This window comes from Podarcis erhardii (genome assembly GCF_964252035.2).
Source record: "Podarcis erhardii genome assembly, chromosome: 2".
Lineage (NCBI taxonomy): Eukaryota > Metazoa > Chordata > Lepidosauria > Squamata > Lacertidae > Podarcis > Podarcis erhardii.
Genome location: NC_138498.1, coordinates 109,369,255 through 109,392,447, shown reverse-complemented (window position 1 = coordinate 109,392,447; position 23,193 = coordinate 109,369,255). Strand labels below are relative to the sequence as shown.

Sequence of the window (23,193 nt, the reverse complement as noted above, 5' to 3'; positions counted from 1 at the left end):
TGGTGGATGATGATTTGCTGTGGTGGAGGGAAGGCAAGATGGGAGATTTACTGTAATAGTGTATCTAGAAACCAAGGTGCGAGGAGTAAAAAAAAGTTTCTGTGCAAGAGAGTTTTTTGTACAGGTCAAATCTGACTACAGTGGTACCTCGGGTTACAGATGCTTCAGGTTACAAGTGCTTCAGGTTACAGACTCCGCTAACCCAGAAATAGTGCTTCAGGTTAAAAACTTTGCTTCAGGATGAGAACAGAAATCATGCGGCGGCGGCAGGAGGCCCCATTAGCTAAAGTGGTACCTCAGGTTAAGAACAGTTTCAGGTTAAGAACAGACCTCCAGAACGAATTAAGTTCTTAACCTGAGGTACCACTTTATTTCCTAGTGGCCATAGAGTTGCGCATCTCAGCACAATCTTACCTCTCAAGTCCTCCTTGAAAGTTCACTATCTTTCCCGGTTTGTAACACCCTTTCCTGCTCTTCAGCTACACTCCCCGTAGCTTGTGGCCGCATTGTGGAGAGGGAATGACTGATTGCAATCTTTCTTCCAGCCGGCGAAGATTGGATCAAGAGAGAAAATGAGGAGGAACCTCCCGGGCAAGCGGATGCTGAACAATTGCACGAGACGTTATCGGAAGGGAGCGAGGACTTTCCCGATTCTGAGCAGCCTGAAGCCCGTAAGAGGGGCCTGGAAGCCTGCCGAGACGCATTTGCGGGAGACCTTTGTTTCGACTACGAGAACGGCCCCCCGAGGATGCGTGCGAACGACCGGCCGTTCAAATGCGACGTGTGCGAGAAAAGCTTCCGCCACAGCTCCAGTCTGCTGACCCACCGGAGGCTCCACACGGGGGAGAAGCCGTACAAATGCACTGACTGCGGGAAGAGCTTCAACACCAGCTCGGCGCTCATCGTGCACCGCCGGACGCACACCGGGGAGAAGTCCTACGTCTGCTCGGACTGCGGCAGGTGCTTCAGCGAAGGCTCGGTGCTCATCAAGCACTGGCGCATCCACACGGGGGAGAAGCCCTACAAGTGCGCCATCTGCGGCAGGGGCTTCCGGCAGAGCTCGCAGCTGCGCGCCCACGAGAGGACGCACACGGGCGAGAAGCCCTACGCGTGCCGGGACTGCGGCAAGTGCTTCAGCACCAGCTCCAACCTCTCGGCCCACCAGAGGACGCACACGGGCGAGAAGCCCTACATCTGCGCCGAGTGCGACCGGCGCTTCGGCCACAAGTCCCACCTCATCTCCCACCAGAAGACGCACACGGAGAAGTTGCATGCTTGCCCCGACTGCCCCGCCAGCTTCCGCATGACCCACCAGCTGCTGGTCCACCGCAAGTCCCACCAGGAAGACCGGCGCTACAAGTGCCTGCTGTGTGGCAAGACCTTCAGCTACAGCTCGGCTCTGCTGGCGCACCAGCGCATGCACACAGGGGACAGGCCCTTCAAGTGCCTCGAGTGCGGCAGGAGCTTCATCCGCAACTCGGACTTGAACAAGCACCAGAGGATCCACACGGGCGAGAAGCCCTACGAGTGCCCAGAGTGCGGGAAGAGGTTCAACCAGAGCTCGCACCTGGTCAGCCACCGGAGGGTCCATTTCAAAAGCGCCGCCAAAAACCCGGACGCGAACATCAGCGCTCGGGCTGAGCAGGAAGTCGAGTCTTCCTGAAGGCCGCTTTCCGCAAGGAACTGCTTCTCTAAGTTATGGAGGCCGTCATCTGGCTTTCTTCTGAAAGAGGTTTGCACGGAGGGACTCTGAAGCAACTCTGTGTGCTGGAAAAACCACAGTTTCTGCACCGAGGCAGCTGGGATCCTTCACTGAGGAAAGCAGAGTTCTGCGGCATTGGGTACTTTATGGGTGACGTGGTTAAGAGCGGTGGACTCGTAATCTGGGGAACCGGGTTCACTTCCCCACTCCTCCACATGCAGCTGCTGGGTGACCTTGGGCTAGTCACACTTCTGTGAAGTCTCTCAGCCCCACTCACCCAACAGAGTGTTTGTTGTGGGGGAGGAAGGGAAAGGAGATTGTTAGCTGCTTTGAGACTCCTTAGGGTAGTAATAAAGTGGGATATCAAATCCAAACTCTTCTAGTATAACTTGTTCTATTTTGCAGGTCGTAGAAAAGGGAAGAGAGAGATGCAGAACACAGAGGCTTATGCCCTCTGGCCCTTGGAAATCTTGCTCAGCCCTTCTGCCTTCTGGAAACATGTGGGCGGTGTCTGTCTTTGCTGTCTTAAGGACTAGAAACTTGGGCATGCGGTGCTTTTAAAAAATGGAATGTGGCTGAAATCGGTGCGCTAGCCTGTGTCCTTGTGCGAGTGCAGAATATACTCTAGAGGTGGGGAATATTTTTCTTTTAGCCCAAGGGTTATGCTCCCTCCTGGGCAGTCTGTCAGGAACCCCATGCTAGTGGTGGGTGGAGCCAGAGGAAAGAGTGGGTGGAGCCACAGGTGTGTCCTCTGGCATTGGTGCAGTAGGCTACGTTGCAGGAATGCAAAAGTCAGAGGTTTTTACATACATGCAGCCCATGCCCATCTCCTCCAGCCAGGCAGATGAGAGGCATTTTCACAGTTCAGGCACCCACTGAACCCTCAACACTCAAGGAGTGCATGGTGAAGGATTGGTGTGGAGGTTCCCACTCAATTCAAGAGAACTGTAGTAGAACAGTGGGACTGGAACTAAACTTAAATTAGCCACACTTTAGTCCCACTGAAGTCCATGGGGCAGGTTAGCCGTGGCATCACTTAGTTTGGATGCCAACTCAGCCTTTGAAATTTCTTGGTGGTGGGGAAAGAGAAGGGAAGGTTGACCTTCAGACCCCAGGAGGTACACAGAAACCAAGAGTTTTTACACTGGAATGAGCTCCTTTTCTCTGTGGTTCCTCTGTTTAATGTTGGCAGTGCTAGGCAGTTGCTTATGAGATGGGACATGCTCCAACCAGCATCTAATTGCCACCTTCCATTGTCTTGTATCTTAAGAGAGGAGGAGTACAGTAGTCTAACAAGGAAGAGGAACTGTACTTTTAAACAAAAGAAATGAATGGCTATGTTTTGTTACTCGGTCATGAAATAAAACCAAGGGATGACTAGATGACCTTTGGGTCCCTTCCAACTCTGGTTCTATGACTTGGAAAGTAGGAAACAAATAACTGCCCACCCGCCCCAAGAGACCATGGCCATCGCTTAATAATTCCTGTAGAATGTGTGTGTGTGTATCTTTATCTATATATACAGCCATGGGACATGGGTGGCGCTGTGGGTTAAACCACAGAGCCTAGGGCTTGCTGATCAGAAGGTTGGTGGTTCGAATCCCTGCGACGGGGGTGAGTTCCCATTGCTTGGTCCCTGCTCCTGCCAACCTAGCAGTTCAAAAGCATGTCAGAGTGCAAGTAGATAAATAGGTACCACTCCAGCGGGAAGGTAAACGGCATTTCTGCGTGCTGCTCTGGTTTGTCATAAGCGACTTAATCATGCTGGCCACATAACCCGGAAGCTGTATGCCGGCTCCCTCGGTCAATAAAGCGAGATGAGTGCCGCAACCCCAGAGTCGGTCATGACTGGACCTAATGGTCAGGGGTCCCTTTACCTTTATATATACAGCCGGATTCAGCTAACCTGTTCACTGGCAGACACCAGCACAAGGAACGGCTAGCGCAAGGAAACTTTCCCCCCAACACACCCCAAGGGTTAGGGGCACCCCCAGAACAGCGTGCAAGGTTTTTAAAAAATCTTCTCTGGCACAGTTAGTAAAGTAAGCCAAACTTTTTGTTCTTGTATTACTCTGCTTAATAAATTTTTTTAAATAGTTTAAAATATTTTCGTACACCTTTCCTTGCTCTTAAGAACTGGACTACAGCAACCTTGTCCATCAGTCAGTTTTAAAACACAAGAGTTGTGTCCTTACAAAAGCACATGTTTAGAGATATGGTATTGGGGTACAGCAAGCTTTTTCAAGCAGGGATGGGAAATTTGCGGCCCTCAAAACGTTGGCAGGACTGTAAGTTTCATCATCCCTGCTCATTTGCCACGGTGGCTAGGGCCAATGTTGAGTTGGGAGTCCAACAACATGATATGTGGTTGTCAAATATCTGAAGGGCTGTCACATTGATGATGAAGCAAGCCTTCTCCTGCTCCAGAGGTTAGGACCCAAAGCAATGGGTCCATGTGGCAAGAAAGGAATTCTGACCAATCATTAGGAATAAGCTTTCTGACAGTAACAGTTGTTCAAAAGTGGAGCGGGCTCCCTCTGAAGGTTGAGGAGTTGCCTTCGAGGTTTTTAAGCAGAGGTTGGATGGCCATCTGTGAGGGATTCTTTAACTGTGATTTCTGTGTTGCAGGGGGCTGGACCTGAGCACCTTTGGGTGCCCGTTCTGGCCCTATGATATGTGGAAAGCGACAACTTCCCCACCCAGCATTTAAGTGGCTTTTTAAAAAAAGCGTGAACAGAAATATTGCTGAGAGCTTCTCAAAGCATCTAGCTGTGTTGGAAGCAAGGCTTTTATTCTACCAAAAAAGGGGGCAGGGACAGATCAAAGGCTTGGCACGATTTACATGAGGCTCAGAGCCTCTTGGCCAACCCCTAACAATGCCCCCCTGCTAGCAGTTACTATTTCTAGGGCAGCCATCCCCAAACTCGGCCCTCCAGCTGTTTTGGGACTACAATTCCCATCATCCCTGACCACTGGTCCTGTAAGCTAGGGATGATGGGAGTTGTAGTCCTCAAACAGCTGGAGGGCCAAGTTTAGGGGTGCCTGTTCTAGGGTACCTTTCTAGGGTGAAGGTGCTTCATCTACATTATTTCAGTAATTCAGTATTCCTCTTTTAGAAAGGTTGAGGGATAGCAGCTTGCGGAAGGACCAAGCTCCTGGCCTGAGCTCTCTGAACTTTGGAGTTCAGCGCTCTTGCACTGCATCCAGCTAAGAACAGACCCATTGAAATCCATGTGCCTTGTTAGTTATGTCCGTTCGTTTCAACGGGCCTACTCTTGAGTAGGCGTTTTAACTACCGCAGTACAGCTGGGTATGGCTCACAACTGTATGGTTTTATAAGCTGCACACTTGAGGACCAATTTGCAACTGCATTCAACAAGAAGTCTGAACAGCAAGAGAAGTCTGAAATGGGACATGGGCTTGGATTCTCATGTGTCTACTCTGAGTAAAGCAAACTTCATGCTTCCTTGCAATGTACGTGAATGCTGGAGAAGCCAAAATTCCCACCAGTTCCACCACTGAAATAAGCCCCTCCCATAATAATAAATCCCGGCTCCCTTTTCCATTTGACCATAACCCACACTTTTCTCTTAATACCTTCTATGGACACATACACGCTACTGACAAGAACGTTATAACCATTTATTTTCTGTTATGAATTGTTAATTCACTTTAACAGGACACGGTAAAGATTTGGTTGAAGGAACCCTACCCGGCTGCCCTGCTTTCGTTCTCCTCAAACCCCTCAATTGTAAAGAACCCTACAAATCTCCCTCAACGTGCTAAATCCAACCAAACAGAACATCTTTCAGAAGGTCCATGCTACGTTACTGTCGCTGCATTACACCTGAGGTTTAAACTCTTCGCCGAATCTCACGCAGAAGCAAACTGGGAGTACAGGCCACTATGAAGGACCTTAGTGAGCTATTTCATCCTCATGGCTCAGTATCTTACATCTAGTAATTTATTCCCTAGATGGGATGTGGTGCTGTCCCTTTCCCATTTGCTTTCCCCCAAATTTTGTATGCACTATTTTTTAACAGCAAGAAAATCTACTTTAGTCTGGGGCTGCATTAAAATACAAATGCTGTCCTTCTGGTGCAGGCTAGTTGCAGGACCTCCACTGTTCCCAGCCAAGCTAGCAATACTAAGTATTCCAAGCAGCCTTCATCAACCAGCCTCCCTCCATACGCTTTGGACTACAATTCCCATAAGCCCCCGGCAGCTGATATATGGAGGGTTTCATGCTGGCAAAGGCTGGCCCAAAATACATGGGAATGTGTAGTATAATCCACACCCAAAAAACCCCAACACCCATCACCACCCTGTTCCCTTCCTGTGTGGGTAACATTATCCTATTCTGCGCCTAACAGAAACTTCCAATAATTTTATAGCTTTTCAGATGGCCAGTAAATTCTCGTTCAATTTTTCCCGTAGCTGAAACACAAGCTGTGTTCACATTGAAACTGGAGTCTCTCACCAGTGTCTTATAAATGCGTGGAAAAATACAGATTTGCAATACAAATCTGCAAGGAAGTGAATGAGCCTAAGATGCTTTTTCTCCGCTCGTAGGCCAAACAACATCAACTTCCGTTACTCCAAAGTGCATGTAAAGTTAGGGACAAAGTCTGAGCCGGGACCGGAGCCCCACCCACATCCAGGGATGAATTATATCCCCTGCAAAGCGGCTGGATGGGAAGGCGAAGATCAAGTCTTCATTCTCTGCATCAAAAAAGGTCACCTGACCTGCTTCGTAGTCTAGATGCACTTGGATTCTTTTGTAGGCCTTTCTTAGGGGCAGTGGGGTTGGAGGGGTTGTCAAAGCTCTGTAATGATTGGCTCCCAAATGCTCCAAAGCCCAGACCCCCTGTTCAGGCCGGAAGTTGAGTTTCTTCTTCCTTTTCACAGACTCTTGGGCTACACCCACAGCCCAACTCCCGCCTGACTCTACCTCAACCACCCAGGAGTGCTTCCCCGAGGCAAACCCTTCGCAGCCCAGCACACAGGGGTACACGTTAAACCGGCCCCGAGAGCTGGGACGTTTCTGATGGGTGTTGCCCAACCAAACACTTTTCCCGTCATCAGAAAGGATGAGGTACGGGCCCGCTGTGCCCGGATCCAGGGTCACACTGGCTGCAAATAGAGAAGAGAGGAACAGAGGGTTAAGGCTTGCCACTAACATCTCCTGTTTTTACCTCAAGGCGGCACATGAGCCTTACGGTGACTGTTCTGAACCACTAGCCCAAAGGAGTGCTCATGGGAGCGGTTGGGTGAAGGTATACTATGGGTAGGCAAACTAAGGCCCGGGGGCCGGATCCAGCTCAATCTCCTAAATCTGGCCCACAAACAGTCCGGGAATCAGTGTGTTTTTACATGAGTAGAATGTGTCCTTTTATTTAAAATGCACCTCTGGGATATTTGTGGGGCCTGCCTGATGTTTTTACATGAGTAGAATGTGTGCTTTTATTTAAAATGCATCTCTGGGTTATTTGAGGGGCATAGGAATTCGTTCATTATTATTTTTTAAAATATAGTCTGGTCCCCCACAAGGTCTGAGGGACAGTGGACCGGCCCCCTGCTGAAAAAGTTTGCTGACCCCTGAGGTATACCGAAGGATGCCAAAAACGACAGAGTGAGAAAATACAATTACAATTTACAGAGTCGGAAGGGATCACAAGGGCCATCTAATCCAACCCCCTGCAATGCAGTAATTTTTTGCCCAATGTGAGGCTCGATCCTACGACCCTGAGATTAAGAGTCTCATGCTCTACCAACTGAGTTATCCCTCTGTATGTTCAGTCCCAGTGCTTTATTAAAGAAAGGTGTAAATTTAAAGTCTGTCAGGTCTCCTAGCCGTTAGACATTTGGGGTGGACACCACAGCAAGGAGATGGCTTGTCTGCACCCAAGCAAACAAGCAAACATTCTTTATACACTTTGTCTAGGACTTCCCAACGCTTCGTCTGCCCAGATGAGGGCATAGGTGGCAAATACCCAAGTTTTACAGTATTTTCCCCTTTTCTGGGCTCAGAGCCCAGCACCCCAAGCTTCCCGGATAAGGGTAACGAATCAAAGCAAGTCTATTAGCTCATATCAATGCAAGTGAATATATGGGCTCATTGCTACAGCGACTACAGATTAGTTGTGGGTTATCCTGACTACCAAGATGGCGTATGCAAAACTTCCGGAACAGTTCCCTTTGGGTTCAACACAGTGGCTTCCAGTTTCAGCTAACCTCCCTGGCCAATCCACCATTGGGGGGGGGGGGAGAAGAATCGGGATTCAGAACTGCAGTGGGTGAGGCTAAACAGGTAAGAGAGACCAGCTCAATATTGCAACTGGCATGAACTGAAGGCTCAGTAAATGGACTGTGGATAAAGAATCAAGGCAACTAGGGAAGCAAGAAGGGTTCCTTCCATGCAGCTGTTATCACTGTGTGCACAGAATGACTTCTGTGAGTGCAGCAGAACTTCCTGTCTCTCTCCCCCCCTCACAGCACCCCAAAATCTGCTCTGTTGTGTTGGTGAAAACTCAGAGCAGGTTGGGGTGTGTGTCAAAGGGTAAAGGGAAGCTCTGTTGCGTTCGTGGCAACTGTTCTGTACATGCAGTGATTTAGTTGGCTACAACCAGAAAATCTAGTCACACATCACAGTATGTTACAAATGACATCTTGCAATGCTCCCTGCAGCCCACCTACTTTAAACCTAAAAGATTCCTGACCCAGAACTCTTTGTTTACCCACAATAAATGTCAAAACAAACGTCACTTTGGCACCTCTCCCAGTCTTGTGGCGTCAGCACTCGCTGGGCCAGGAAACAATGCCTTATCAGCCAAGGCCTCGCGCACCTGCGCAGCCTTCTCTGTACAGCCAAGATTTCACAATGCTTTCCACTGCCGTCACCCATCGCAGCTCATCCTGGGGTTCACTGAACCCTGCAGTCTTTTGGGCCTGGCAGACACAAGACTGACAGGAGCCACATTTAATCTGACTGCACCCACTGGCCATTCAAAGCTAGGAACCATGTGGCAGGGGTGGGGAACCTCAGGCCCAGGCCCCAAATGCAGGCCTACAAACCTCTCTGCCTGGCCTTTGCGACTCTTCCCCAAGCCCCTGGCCCTGCTTTGTGTTTATACTTTGAAAATATATCAGTGCGAGTGGCGAGCAAAGTAGCTGGGGTGGCAGCCATCTTGTTTTTAATGCCACAGGGCCCCAACAACGCGTACTTGAGCTGTGTCGAGTGCCCCTGCTCATCCTCGCCAACATTTCTCTGATGAAAATAGGGACGTCCTATCCTATTACAGTGGACACGCGGGTTGCGAACGTGATCCGTGCGGGATGCACATTCGCAATCCGCAGCTGCGCATGCACAAAGCGCGAATTGGCGCTTCTGCGCATGCGCAACCACCGAAACCCAGAAGTAACCCATTCCGGTACTTCCGGGTTTCGGCGGTCCATAACCCGAAAAAACGTAACCTGAACCATCTGTATCCTGAGGTATGACTGTATTCTTATTATGATTCCCCGCCCATCTGACTGAGTTGCCCCAACCACTCTGGGTGGCTTCCAACATATATAAAAACACAAGAAAACATTAAACATTTTTTTAAAAACCCTCCCTATACAGATGGCTCGGGGGTTGGATAACCCTCCAACATTTCTCCGATAAAAGCAGGGGGAACTGGGATATTTCGGGATCAAATCAGAAACCGGGATGGCTTCTGTAAATCCAGGGCTGTCCCTGGAAAACAGGGGTACTTGGAGAACCTGTAAGCTTCAGGGGAGAAGGGAGGCATCCATGTGCAGCAACAGGAAAAGGCAGAAACACCCAGCAGAGGAGGACCAGGCAAAATAGATGCAGATGCAGCCACTATCTTAATGTCCTTGATGGAAGATCTACCAAGGCAGCACAAAGGGGCAGAGGGCAGCTTGTTCAGGGACTCCTCTGGCCTGGCCCTGCTCCCACAGTACTGCTTTTCACAACAGCATATGCCACAAGAATGTACTTGTATTTCCTGCCAAGTTCCTTCCATGCCACAGAAATTTATCCTTGCTTAGCAAATTCAGAGCCCCAAATGTGTGCTACTTACTTTTACTCAGAGTTGATCCATTGAAATTAATGCCCGTGTGACTGAACAAAAGCTAGCTGTATGCAACCCTATAACCCTTTTTTTGGCCAGATTACATGGGGGAAGTTCTTCTTCCTTTAGATGAAGCATTTTTATACCATTTTGCTTTGGTTTTATTGGTTTTTTATTCCATGGGCCACCACACAAATTCTATTTTGTTTTTATATAATTAATATTATCGTTTTCTGAATTGTTTTTCTACACACCTATTTCTAAAGACTTCTTATCGTCTTCTTTCTCTTGGAGTTCAAGTAACAAAGACTCTAGAAAAAAGGGGGAAATAATATGACATAAGGCTTCCAATTTCATACTAAATATTGGAGAAAGAAGCTGAAGTTCAGAGACAGAAAGAGAGTCTAGAATCCTACATGTCAAATACCAGGGACTGAGGGGCAGAATCAATGTGCAAAATTATTATTCTCCCTTTGCCTAAGGTTCCTGATGTAAAACAGATTTATCTGTACTGTTTAATACTGATACTCAAGTATAGGTTTAGGAGAGTCTTTTCTGCATACTTCTGTCAGCTCCTTATTCTCCCCACTGACAAAACCAGATATATTCCGAATACACTGAAGGAGGAAAAGTGTAGGACCGTCAGGAGAAAACCCAGTAAGAAAGTTGGAAAGGCCACAGCAAGAAATGATGGAGAAACAGAACTTTGGCCAATTGTCCTTTACCTTTGACTCTTTTCAGGGTTTCTGCTAGTGAAATGTTTTTCTGAGAAAATGCACTGAGTTTCTCTCTTACATCTGGAGGAACCTCCTCCAAAGGAAATGGTCTCTTCTTAGACCTAGGCAAGAGGAAAACTCACTGAAATTATTCTGGAAGGCATTCTGTGGCAAGATAATTTGGGATTGAGCAGACACAGCCTAGGAACTAGGTTTTCTATAGGCTTCCCTTGCTGCAGAAAATGCTTTCTGGCATCCAATGCTTTTTTGATCAGACTTCTTACCATCAATCCCATTTCCACTGTCTTGATCAGTTCCTCTGACCTGTTCTTGTCCTCTCCCACATTTCTTCCCTTTTCTGCTCTCTGCATTGACTCTTAGGGCTCATCCACACTTAACTTTCCTCTGCTCTTTCCAGGCACAGTCTGAGCTTTAAAGCTCCATGTCTGAACAACCTTTTTTCTTTTTTGTTCCACAACTTTCCCCACAAAAAACTGCCCTTTAGGGCTCCTTTTTATGTATTTTTCTATTATTTTCTATTAACTTAATTATGTCTCCTTTGTTCTTTTTATATTTTTAATATAATTGTGTTTTGTAAGGATCATGAGTATTCTATTTTATATTTTCCCTCTCTTTATTCTTCTTCGCTATACAATGGTACCTCAGGTTAAGTACTTAATTCATTCCGGAGGTCCATACTTAACCTGAAACTGTTCTTAACCTGAAGCACCACTTTAGCTAATGGGGCCTCCTGCTTCTGCTGCGCCAATGGAACACAATTTCTGTTCTCATCCTGAAGCAAAGTTCTTAACCCAAGGTAATATTTCTGGGTTAGCAGAGTCTGTAACCTGAAGTGTATGTAACCCGAGGTACCACTGTAATGCTTTTAATTATCTTTTTATAAACGTGTTTGGATTTTAGTGCTCAGTGTGTTAAAAACCTTCAATAAAGATTTTTTAGCTTCTCAACTTCTCTTTCACTCTTTTAAATCATTTCCTATTCCTTTTTCTCTATATCATCCTTTCTCTCTCTCTTATTTCCTTTCTCCTATTTCCTTTCTCTTTTTAGCCTTTAGATTAATGTTTTAGTTTGGACAAAAAAGATATTCAATAGTAATCTTTGTATTTTTCTCCTTAAACCCTAAGAAAAATCTATTTGAAAAAAGAAAACCCACTCTTTAAAGTTCACTTGGAACAAATAGCAATCCATGGAAAGCCCAAATTGACATTTGCTCCAACTGAGAGCTAAAGAGCGGTTTTCATAGAGGAAACTCCAGGACAAAAAAAGAAAAATGCTTGGACCCAGAGCTTTTAAGCAGAGACCTGAGCCTGGAAAGTGTGGATAAGCCCTTACTTCACACATCCTGTTTATTTAAACTTCTTCTGGCACTGCGGAACTGAAAGCTGAAGAACACCAGAGCAAAGAGATGACCAGCCTTGCTCCAATCACTGGTCAGAAAAGAAGTTGCTGCAGGGAGCTTACTTCCCATCCTGCCGGAAATCTACTCAGCTCTGGGACTGCAGAGCCAAAGAGGAGCCTATTCTTCCACCATCCATCAGCCAGGGGACTCAGGACTGCTAGATTCTGTGGGTTTGTGCATAAGTATCACCATCTATTGTAAGCAACCTTTAGGATCATTTCACGCTGTGCCCCAGCTCCAGCCTGATCTTCGCTGATTCGCCACCATTTCAAGTCTTTACCGACCAACATCCAACCAGCTCCTTTTGTTTTCAGCGGAGCCAATGCACACATTTACCTGTAAGTTATCATGCATTCAGTGCTCAGATGATGGACCTAGAATTATAGCATTTCAGAGCTGGAAGGGAGGGTCATCCCCGCAATGTAGGACTATTTCTGCCCGATACAGGGCTTGAACCCAGAGATGAAGAGTCTCACGCTCTTCTACCAACTGAGCTATCCCAGGACATGCACATATGAAGTCAGTCCTCAGCCCCTTTACAGAAGGAGGAGATGGAAAGGACCGCATACATACCTGCTCAAGGTGTCCTTGACATTCTAGAAGGGTGAAAAAGTAGAGGAAAATGAAATTCACATTATGGACATACAATCCTTTCCAAGGCCATTCTGCTTCCTTCAGCTAATCTTAAGAGCAGACATGTTGAGGATCGCCAAATCCATTATTTAAGCAACCCCTTTATCAGGCTAACCCAAACATCACATGGTAGCATGCAAGCTTTCAAGGTCTCCAGAACTCTTCATCGGGCTAGATGGTAAAACAAAGCAAGGAGGAAGCGTGAGAAGGGAATGGCCGGTGGTGAAGCCATGAATATGGAAGAAACCTTCCAAGATGAAACGTGGAAGGTAGTTAAAGGTAAAGGGACCCCTGACCATTAGGTCCAGTCGTGACCGACTCTGGGGTTGCGGCGCTCATCTCGCTTTATTGGCCGAGGGAGCCAGGGTACAGCTTCTGGGTCATGTGGCCAGCATGACTAAGCCGCTTCTGGCGAACCAGAGCAGTGCACGGAAACACCGTTTACCTTCTCGCCAGAGTGGTACCTATTTATCTACTTGCACTTTGCCGTGCTTTCAAACTGCTAGGTTGGCAGGAGCAGGGACCGAGCAACGGAAGCTCACCCCGTCGCGGGGATTTGAACCGCCGACCCTCTGATCAGCAAGTCCTAGGCTCTGTGGTTTAACCCACAGCGCCACCCGCGACGCCACCCGCAAGGTAGTTGGAGACGTGCAAATGAGGCTCTCTGATAAGTGCTAAATGGGTTTAGGGTTATACCAAGGCCCACCAGGAAGGAAATTCATTTTGTCAGGTCTTTTTATGGACCAATATGGCTATGTTTACTTTTTGCATACTCCTGAAACAGAGAACCTAGCAATCTATTAACCAGAGCCATGTTAGCAGCAGTGGCTAGCATATACTTGGCAATGCTGCCATATAATACTAACTCTAAGACGACCAAATTTTGAACTGAAACAGTATCTTGTAGCATCTTAAAGACAACGTGAAACAGTTTAATTAGAATTCTTCAAGAAGTTCAGTGCCATCGCTTGTGGATTTAATCAAGGCAAAGGTTCGCTATCACACAATATGTGTTATTAGCTTTCCAGTGCTAACCTGTATCTGTGCTATCTATGACTTCTTGTGAAAGGCTCCCTAACTTCAGGCGGCAAAACAATAATTCAGCAATTACCACCAATTTGCTGCTGTAAAGGTTTTAAAGTGTATTGTTTTTACACTCGATTGGGAGCCGCCCAGAGTGGATGGGTGGGGTATAACAACAACAACAACAACAACAACAACTATATTTTTATTATTATTATTATTATTATTATTATTATTATTATTATTATGTGTCCATTTAACATATTTAACGTCTCATTAACACTGACTGTAAATTTTGCACCTCAATGTCATTTCACTTCCAATTTTCTCATTTATATACCTGCTAACTAAGATTTCACTTCAGGCCTCTGATGAAGTCTGCAAAAGCTTATGCCCAAATATATTTGTTCAGCCTTTAAGGCTTCACAAAATTCTCTGCCTATAAAATAACCCACGGATTCTATTATCGCCGCCGAATCCGGGACTTGCAGGACTCCACATATTTTAGTCTTCAGTCAAAACCTCTTGACAAATTCATGTTCTCACCTGCAGGAATTCTTTATCTGGCTGCCTACACTTCTCCTCCATCTCACTGATCAGGTCCTCAAGGACAGAAACTGCCTTAGAGTACTTGGCAACGTTTTCCTCCTGCCCGTTCTTAATCTCCAGCTCCAGCTCATTCAGTTGATCCAGAATGGGCTGTTCCAGTTCTTCAAGAAATTGATGCAGCAGCTCAAATGCAGATGCCACTCTCCTTCTTTCAGCACCCAACTTTTCCTGTAATTAAAGGGTAAAGGAGGAAGGGTAAAGTACTAACAATGCAATCCTGTAAACACTTAGGCCTGGATAGAATGGACCGTATACTGCCTTTGGAATGTACCCCTATATAAAATACTTCATGTCACATACACGTATAGTGGTACCTCGGGTTAAGAACTTAATTCGTTCTGGAGGTCTGTTCTTAACCTGAAACTGTTCTTAACCTGAAGCACCACTTTAGCTAATGGGGCCTCCTGCTGCCGCTGCGCCGCCACCGCTTCCCGATTTATGTTCTCATCCTGAAGCAAAGTTCTTAACCTGAGGTAATATTTCTGGGTTAGCGGAGTCTGTAACCTGAAGTGTATGTAACCCAAGGTACCACTGTACAGTACATTGATTATTGCTTTCATTTTATGGATCAATGGTCTCCTTAAATAGTAAAATTCATGTTAAATTGCTTTTTTAAAAAAAGTCTGGAACAGATTAATCCGTTTTGCATTACTTTCTATGGGAAAGAGCACCTTGGTTTTGGAACGCTTTGGTTTTGGAATGAACTTCCAGAACAGATTAAGTTTGAAACCAAGGGACCACTGTATTGCTATGTGGCTAGAAATACTGTAATAACGTATGTGAGCCATTTAGGAAAAATGCTACATAAATGCCAGATTTTCTTACATATTTCTAATGTTGTTCAAGGTACAGAATGAGGGAGGGGGTGGGTTTTTTTTGGCATCATAGTTGTGTGTATAAGATATGATCATTTGTATGTTGCAACAGCAGTCAGAATAGGCCGCACTGGTAAATAAGGACTCCTACACATCACAAGAGACTGCAGGGTCAGAACTGAAGTACCATAATTTAAGAAATCACTTAGTCCCAGAGCAGTTTGTGAACAAACGCAGGAAGATAATGAAAATCATCGTCAGTCCTCCCAGTGGATATTATTGATTTTATCTGCAAATAACTTTATCCACAAATAACTTTCAAGATTGTTCTCACAACCCCCGCCCCACAAAGTTTGGGTTAGCGCTAATTAAAAGAGGGACTTACAAGATTTTCTTCAGTTGTCCTTTTACCGGCCTGTTTAAGCTCCTCCAGTTTCTCTCGCTCTTGCTTAAGACTCAGTGATTCAGTCTGAATTTGTTCCTGGGGAGGGAAAAATACTTATTTTTGCTAGGACAGAAAAATCAGATGCTATTCATACAATTAACAACGGTATGAATGATTTATTTTTAAAAGTAAATACCTCACCAATCTGTATTACTGTTTGTGGTAAGTGGCTTTTGCACTTGCAGTCTACAGACCTGATGCATCTGCTAACTGTATACACCTTTAAAGCACATTCAAAGCATTTTCATTCCTTCAAAATTCTGGGTTCTATAGTTTGTTTAAGGCTGCTGGAAATTGTAACTCTGTGATTGGTAAACTACACTACCCAGAATTCTTTGAGGGAAAGGACGCAGACGCTGTACATCTGAAGCACACTCCTTCCCTCAGAGCTTCAGCTCTTAATAAACTACAGTGGTACCTCGGGTTAAGTACTTATTTCGTTCCGGAGGTCCGTACTTAACCTGAAACTGTTTTAACCTGAAGCACCACTTTAGCTAATGGGGCCTCCTGCTGGTGCCACGCCGCCGGAGCACGATTTCTGTTCTCATCCTGAAGCAAAGTTCTTAACCTGAAGCACTATTTCTGGGTTAGCAGAGTCTGTAACCTGAAGCGTATGTAACCCGAGTACAACGGTCAAGAGTTGTAGTAACCACTGTACAACGGTCAAGAGTTTTTAGAGGGAACATGCATGCTTTAAAGGCACACACCCAAAGTTATTGCCGAATTCTTCACAAGGAACTGCTTCACTAAAAGGACAGACGAACTCAAACTGGCTTATGTCCACAGTGCTCCTGGCTGGAAGTTGCTTGAAAAAGTCCCACCAAAAGAAAACCTACAGAGAGACTCTAAAATAATTTGGCAGAAGTCAGCTTTCTCAGTGAGGAAATGCAAAGCAGAGGGGAAAAGCCTCACCAACTCCAAGCTCATTCAAGCCCAGCTGAGCAATTAATTAGCCTCTCCCAGAAACAGCTGGGAAGGGAGAAGAGGGGTCTAGGGATTTTTAAAAATTAGTTTTTAAAGTTGTGTGTCTTTGTTTCTCAATTTGCATGGTTTTGTATGTATTGCAGTGTTTTCTGCGTTGTGTCTTGCAGTTATTTTCATTGATCATAGTTTGCTCATTATTTATTGCAATTGTTAAGAAGGAATTTCTGCTTAATTATCACTTGCTGATGTTTTAAATGTTATTGTGTGCCATTATATTCTAATAGATTATTGAATATTACTTTATTTGGTATTATTATCATTAAATTTGTATACCGCCCTATACCCACAGCTCTCAGGGCAGTTACAACGTAAAATCACAAGATAAAAACAAAAACCCAGTTAACTGCCCCTCTGCGACACATTGAAAACGGGCATTGAATGTCGTTCCATTTTAAAGTTATGCTTTATTATGATTTTTTTTTTTGCATGGGATCAGATTATTGTAAGGTGTGTGTTCTTTGTTGTGCAGTTTGTTGTTGCAAACCACCTTGTGTACAGTAACATAGAAAAAAGGTATACAAATTAAAAGCGACATGAAAATGAGCGTATGGTTTTGGACTCTCTCTGTGGAATCGACTCTTTTCATACTAAATCCCATGGTATTTCTGCTGCGTGCATTTTCCAGCAGTAACTGTGTACAAACCATGCATTTACAGCACATCCTGTCCCTAGACCTTAAGGACAGTGGTTTGTAGCTCTGCAAAGTGCAAACCACAGTCCCCAGGTTTTGGGTGTGGGTGGGTATGGTTTAAATATATAGCATGTGCACAATTCAATTTGCCACCAACACTGTCACAGTCAGAGACGTTAGCTGCCAGTACAAATGCAAATGAAACCTGGGTCACGGACAGGGAAATAAATACCAAGGAATCTAAAGAGACTGTTTATGTACGCTACCATGGCTGCTAGAACGTTATTTGCCCAAAAGTGAAAAGAAGAAGGCATACCAACAAAGGAAGAATGGATAAGAGCATGCCAAAATGGCAAAACGTACTGTGAAGATCAGGCATAAAGATGAGAATAAATGAAAGCAAGATGGGGGGGGGGTAAATTATGTTAAGGAACACTGTAAATGTGTTTAAAAATTAGGAGGATAGATGTAGCATTTTGTGCTGGATTTATGTATAAGCTAAACAACCTATAGCTTAGGACCCCACTCTCTTGGGGACCCCCCAAAAAAAAATTAAAGGAAGAAAAATATGGATATACATTTCCAAAATATAAGATGAAAAACAAATAACATAAAACCCACATACAGCAACAGTGTTTTGTTTTTTGTTTTGTTTTGTGTTGTGTGGGCTCCTAGGATGTAAGTCATGGGCCCCGCCTGCTAGCCTGCTCCCTAAAATATCACTGGTCTGCTCATTTCTATGTATAGGGTGCCTACATTCTGCACAGACTGGTTGCATGGCAACGTGTGCAAATGGCTTTAGATACCTATTAGGTCCATAAATTACCAGATAGCATACAGTGGTACCTCGGGTTACATACACTTCAGGTTACATACGCTTCAGGTTACAGACTCCGCTAACCCAGAAATAGTACCTCGGATTAAGAACTTTCCTTTAGGATGACAACAGAAATCGTGCAGCGGCAGCGGGAAGCCCCATTAGCTAAAGTAGTGCTTCAGGTTAAGAACAGTTTCAGGTTAAGAACAGACCTCCAGAATGAATTAAGTACGTAACCAGAGGTACCACCATTTGTTGTTGACAAAGGGCAGCTGGACATATAAAGGGCCCCATTCCCTTCAGTAGCTTAGGGCCTCATCAAACCTAAATCCAGCCCGGAGCATTTATGTAGTATTTTGATAATTAAGCTAAAAATAAGGACTGGAAATGAATTGGATAAAAGTAATTATATGCAATAATAAAAATAATTTATTATTTGTACCCCGCCCATCTGGCTGGGCTTCCCCAGCCACTCTGGGCAGTTTCCAACAAAGATTAAAAATACATTAAGATGTCACACATTAAAAACTTCCCTTCAGATGTCTTCTAAATGTCAGGTAGTTGTTTATTTCTTTGTTGTTTACGCAAGGGAAAATAAATGTGAAACTTGGAAACGTGGGGGTGAGGGGGGGAAGTCAGACAAGATGAATTTGGTGTGAAGATGAATGGAAAAAATGTTGTTGATTGAAAAAAATTCTTGGAAAATATTTAAATACATATAAAAGCAAGATACCTGGGTCTCTCTAAGTATAGAGGGGTCTCTATAGTATAGCGCATTTTAAAATAGGGTTTCAGAGTTTTGAGGGGTTTTGAATGTTTTATGTAGGTTTTTCAATTTCATTGTTCTGCTTGGGACAATGACAATAAAGATTATATCAACTGCCGAAATGTGATAAGGAACTAGGTATAGATGGATTGTTAATGTATTAAAGGGAAAAAACAATGTTAGAACATGTTGAGATTAATTACAGGACAGAAAACAGAGGAAGATGGAAAGGAATTGCTGAAACGGTTAATTGAAGTGGAACACAAAAAGGGAGGCGTGAGGAAGTCAATGAAGCAAGTGAATGAAAGCTAAGATTGAAAATATTGGAAGTGTTTTTAATTGTTCTTGTTTGGTTTTGTTAATTCACTGTTTTATGTAGTCTTTTCGTTTTTGTTTTTGTATTGCATTATACTGATTTGTTTAATTCTTTTTCTTTTTTTGTAATCTTTAAACTCTGAATAAATATTTTGAAGGGAAAAAAAGACTTTATCAACTGCCTTCTTACCTTATAGTCCAGGGCTGCCTCCTTGGCAGGGAGCACTGCATGAGTTTTGTGCTCCTTGGACCTGTCGCAGACCACGCAGATCAGGCTCTGGTCATCTTGGCAGAAGAGTTTCAGAGGCTCGCGGTGCTTCTGGCACCTGCCCATCCTCTCTCCCGGCGCTTCTTCCACCTGGCTCTTGAACCGCTTGGCGATCTCCACCATCTCCGCCAGCTCCCGGTTAGGCCTGAAATCTTTCTTGCAAGACCTCCTGCGGCAGTGAGGGCAGGAGAAGCGGGTCCGGGCGTCGTCGCAGCACTGGGCGATGCAGGCCTGGCAGAAGTTGTGCCCGCAGTCTATGGACACCGGGTCTTGGAAATACTCCAGGCAGATGGAGCAAAGGGCAGCCTTTTGCAGGCCTCGCATGGGGTCCTCCTCCTCCTCCTCCGCATCCATGCCGGGCAGGGAGGTGGGAGCCAAGTTGTGAGTCTTTGCCTGCGTCCCTGCCTGCAAGATCAAAGGGCGCAACTTCCTTCTCCAATCCGATTGGCTGTTGTGCAAAGGGGCAGCATTTATTTTTATTTTTTTTTTAAAAAAAATATTTTCATTAAAAGATTTTCTTGCTTTACAAAAGCCTTGCTCTTTTTTTCAGGTTGTGCAGTCCTTCTTACAAATCGGTTACATTTGTTGTGAGACCTTAGTATAAAGTTGGGGAAGAAGAGGGAGGAGAGGAGGGGTGGGATGGTGTGGTGAGGCGTATATTTTTATATAGTGTAGGTGTGGGGTTTTGTTATGTGTGTGTGTGTGTATCAATCTATCATCTATCTATCAAATCAAATATATCCTTTATTAGGCATAGCAAACCAGCTCATTAAGAAACCAATTTCCTCCACGCCTGTGAAGATACTATCACTTTAAGTGAATCAGATGAGCCTGGAACAGGCCTTGGGGGTAGGAGAATGATTCAGCAATAGAGAAGCTATGGTTTCCTTTAAACAGAGATGACCCATTTATTATCATTTATTTATTTTTAAACAGTTTCATAAAGTTTGTCTTATGTTTATGGGCATCTGGACTTCTGCAAGTTATTAACATGAGAATAGCACAGTGTTTGCTGCTCTTGAGAGCCAGATCCAAGACAGAGAATGCATGCCTGGACAAAAGTATTTATGGTGTAGCTCTAGTTTATTTCTATGGTGCTTTTCCAAATTCTGCTCCAAGCAGCTCACGACAACCGTCACGGAAGAGGCAGAGGCACTTGTAAAGGGACCTGCAACACCTCACGGTTTTATGAGGCAACAATCCCCATAGCACACTATTCAGGACCACCAGCGAATGTCGAGATAGTATACCACTGAAAATGCATTTCCGTCTTGTTGCCTCTCGTTTTCTAATCAGCTTAAGTAAAGCGTGCCAAGGGCTGACTGACCTTTGTCAGAAGACTGGGGGCTGGCTTCAAAGCCATCAGAACAATAATTTCATTGTACACTCAGACATTCTTCATGTAGCAAGATAACACTGGCAGAGAAGTGCAATATTCTGCATGGGACAAATTGATAACTTTGCTTAAAGATATCTGTTGCTATGGCTTTGCATAGTACATAGGAGTATGTTTTGCGAATGCATAGAGGCAGCCAGTGAGGATGGTTTAAGTTTCTGTTGTAATTGCATTCCTTCCTGTAATATTATTAAAGCTGTGTGTATTTTTGTTTGGGGGTTCCAGCTTTTCGGAGATATCCACTGTGGTCTCTAAATTTAGTCTTCAGCAATAAATTTGAATTCTTTCCACGCGCTGAGTTTGTTTTCTTTTGGCTGATGGCTCATCGTTCTTATCCCACCATCCTTTGTACGATAACACAAGTTCAAAAGATGTTTTAGCAGTTCTCATTTTGATTTGTAACATGCCATGACTCCCATCAGGAAAAAGGCAGGGTATATATCAGGCATAGGCAAACTCCGGCCCTCCAGATGTTTGGGACTACCATTCCCATCATCCCTGACCACTAGTCCTGTTAGCTGGGAATGGTAGTCCTAAACATCTGGAGGGCCAGTTTGCCTATGCCTGGTATATATAAATGGTGTTGTGAGTTGGGTGTGTGTGTTAGGCTGTATGGGGCCCGAGTCCCTTCCAATTCCTGGATCCAGCGAGGATTACATTGCTGGCATAGCCAGACTAGCTTCCTGGTGTGGTAGTGGCTTAAGTACGAGTCCTTAAAATAACAAAGGAAGTGGCTCTGTGTCAGAGGACAAATTGTGGGCCCCCCTCCTCACCTGGCTGGTATTTTAGAAGGACCAAATAATGGGTAGACAAACTAAAGCCCAGGGGCCGGATCTGGCCCAGTCGCCTTCTAAATTTGGCCCACAGACGGTCCAGGAATCGGCATGTTTTTACGTGAGTAGAATGTGTCCTTTTCTTTAAAATGCATCTCTGGGTTAGTTGTGGGGCATAGGAATTCGTTCATCCCCCCCCCCTCCCAATATAGTCCGCCCCCACCCCCAAGGTCTGAGGGACAATGGACTGGCCCCCTGCTGAAAAAGTTTGCTGACCCCTGGACTAAAGACACATACAACAGTGTCTTTAGTCCAGGGGTCAGTTGGAAGCGAGGAGGAGGCCGGATGAAGCCCGTGAGGGAGAGACATGCTTGATTTCTGCTGGAATCCAAGCCTGTGGTTATGGGAGAAGCAAGACTTTATGGGGCGTTAATGCTGTGAGACCTGTAGAACTCGAAGTAGCAGGGTTGCCGAAAACCAAGTTTTTGCGCAAAAACGTAATCAGTCCACAGCCTCGGCCCCCACTGCATCACCGAAAGTGGAGTGTTTTGTGCACAGGACAATAAGTTTGAATGTAATGCAAGGGTAGCCACAGTATGGGGTGTGTCTGTGTGTGGAATAAGTGTGCATGCTCAACCCCACTGCCAAAGGTGGGTGGAGATGGAGACAACCCGAAAAGCAGACTATTTAGAACTAGGAAGAATGAATGGGAAAACACAAGTTTTCAGGGGTCTTTCCCCAAGTAAAACCAAAGGCAAAAAGTACCCGTGGGAATGGCCAACGCTGGACCAAACTAAAAATGGAACAACTAGGTCCAGACTTAATGTGGATCAGCCCCAATTTTTCATTTTCCCATGATCAGCCTGGCAGCAGATCATTTTATTTTTCCATTTCCTAACTGGCCAGTCGATCAATCAATCTCTACCTTTCAGGAAGGGTTTTTAAAGCCGCTTAACCTGCAGGCATCAGAAAATGATCAGCATCTGCTCACCTCCATGCTATGAAAAGCTTCTCACGGCTGCAGGTCAAGCTGTTCATTGCGCATGAAGGCAAACTGGATTAAGATTAAATGTGCCCAAACTTGAATGAAAACAGGTGTCACTCTGCCTTGCTATTTGTATGTTGAGCAGACTTATCTTTGCACATATTGCATTGAGTCATATTGTTTATTCTGAATAAAATCAGAACGACGTGAAAAAATCTTGCGCTTCAATAGCATCCATTTCCAAGTTCTTGAGGGAGTCTGTCATTCCACCACCAATTTCTACACACAGCCACAGTCCAGTTTGCTCACTCTTTCCTCCACCCACCCAGTTAGCATGCCATGTGTATGGGAAAGAACCCTGGTAAAAAGTAGGGGAGGGGAGATATGGGGTCCTCCCCACCCCAAGAAAAGTTAGAAAGAGGGGAAGGTGTATTTCTCACACTGCCTGCTTGCTTGGTCCTCCCTCATTTTGTCCTCTCCTTGCCAGCCAGCCAGCCATCAGCAGCAATCTCTGTGACATCCTCATTTTTTTAAAAAAAGCAACTTTTTACAGGCAACTGCCGGTCTTCTTCATGTGGGGCCAAGAGGCACCCTGCAGAATTAAATGGGTGGAGAGCTTTGTTCTGGCTGCATTGCGCTCGTGGTGAAAGACTGTTGTTGTTTTTTAAAGGAAGGTTTTGTGGGTGCTGTCTGATGGCGCCAGCCTTCTGCAGCGAGGGGCAGGGGATGTGCCCAGCAGTCCAGGCCTAACGGTGCCGCTCCTTTAGTATGAAACCTCCAGACGTTGTTGTACTACAACTCCCATCAGCCTCTGCCA

General features: G+C 45.2%; 2 protein-coding genes across 5 annotated transcripts in view; one reads left to right on the top strand and one right to left on the bottom strand.

The window, feature by feature from the left end:
* Nucleotides 1-19,644, bottom strand: part of LOC309336306 (uncharacterized protein) — a 37,047-nt gene extending 17,403 nt beyond the window's left edge. The window contains exons 1-8 of the mRNA XM_081851928.1: nt 19,145-19,644; nt 15,382-15,477; nt 14,119-14,349; nt 12,490-12,512; nt 10,506-10,618; nt 10,035-10,091; nt 6,323-6,835; nt 823-1,521 (exon numbers count right to left, since the gene is read on the bottom strand). Of these exons, the coding sequence (XP_081708054.1) occupies nt 823-1,521; nt 6,323-6,835; nt 10,035-10,091; nt 10,506-10,618; nt 12,490-12,512; nt 14,119-14,349; nt 15,382-15,477; nt 19,145-19,576 (2,164 nt within the window). The 5' untranslated portion in view covers nt 19,577-19,644. The remainder of the gene's footprint in view (nt 1-822; nt 1,522-6,322; nt 6,836-10,034; nt 10,092-10,505; nt 10,619-12,489; nt 12,513-14,118; nt 14,350-15,381; nt 15,478-19,144) is intronic.
* LOC309337058 (uncharacterized protein) overlaps nt 1-23,193 on the top strand; it is a 64,649-nt gene that overhangs the window by 1,995 nt on the left and 39,461 nt on the right. For 2 of the 4 annotated variants that reach the window (XR_014154096.1, XR_014154097.1), the window contains exon 2: nt 546-3,288. Coding sequence is in view for 2 of the 4 variants with exons in the window: in XM_081853720.1 (XP_081709846.1) it covers nt 546-1,663 (1,118 nt within the window). In the remaining 2 variants the exon portion in view is untranslated. Of the gene's footprint in view, nt 1-545; nt 3,392-23,193 lie in introns of those variants that run through there. The other 2 variants (XM_081853721.1, XM_081853720.1) reach the window with 2 other exon arrangements.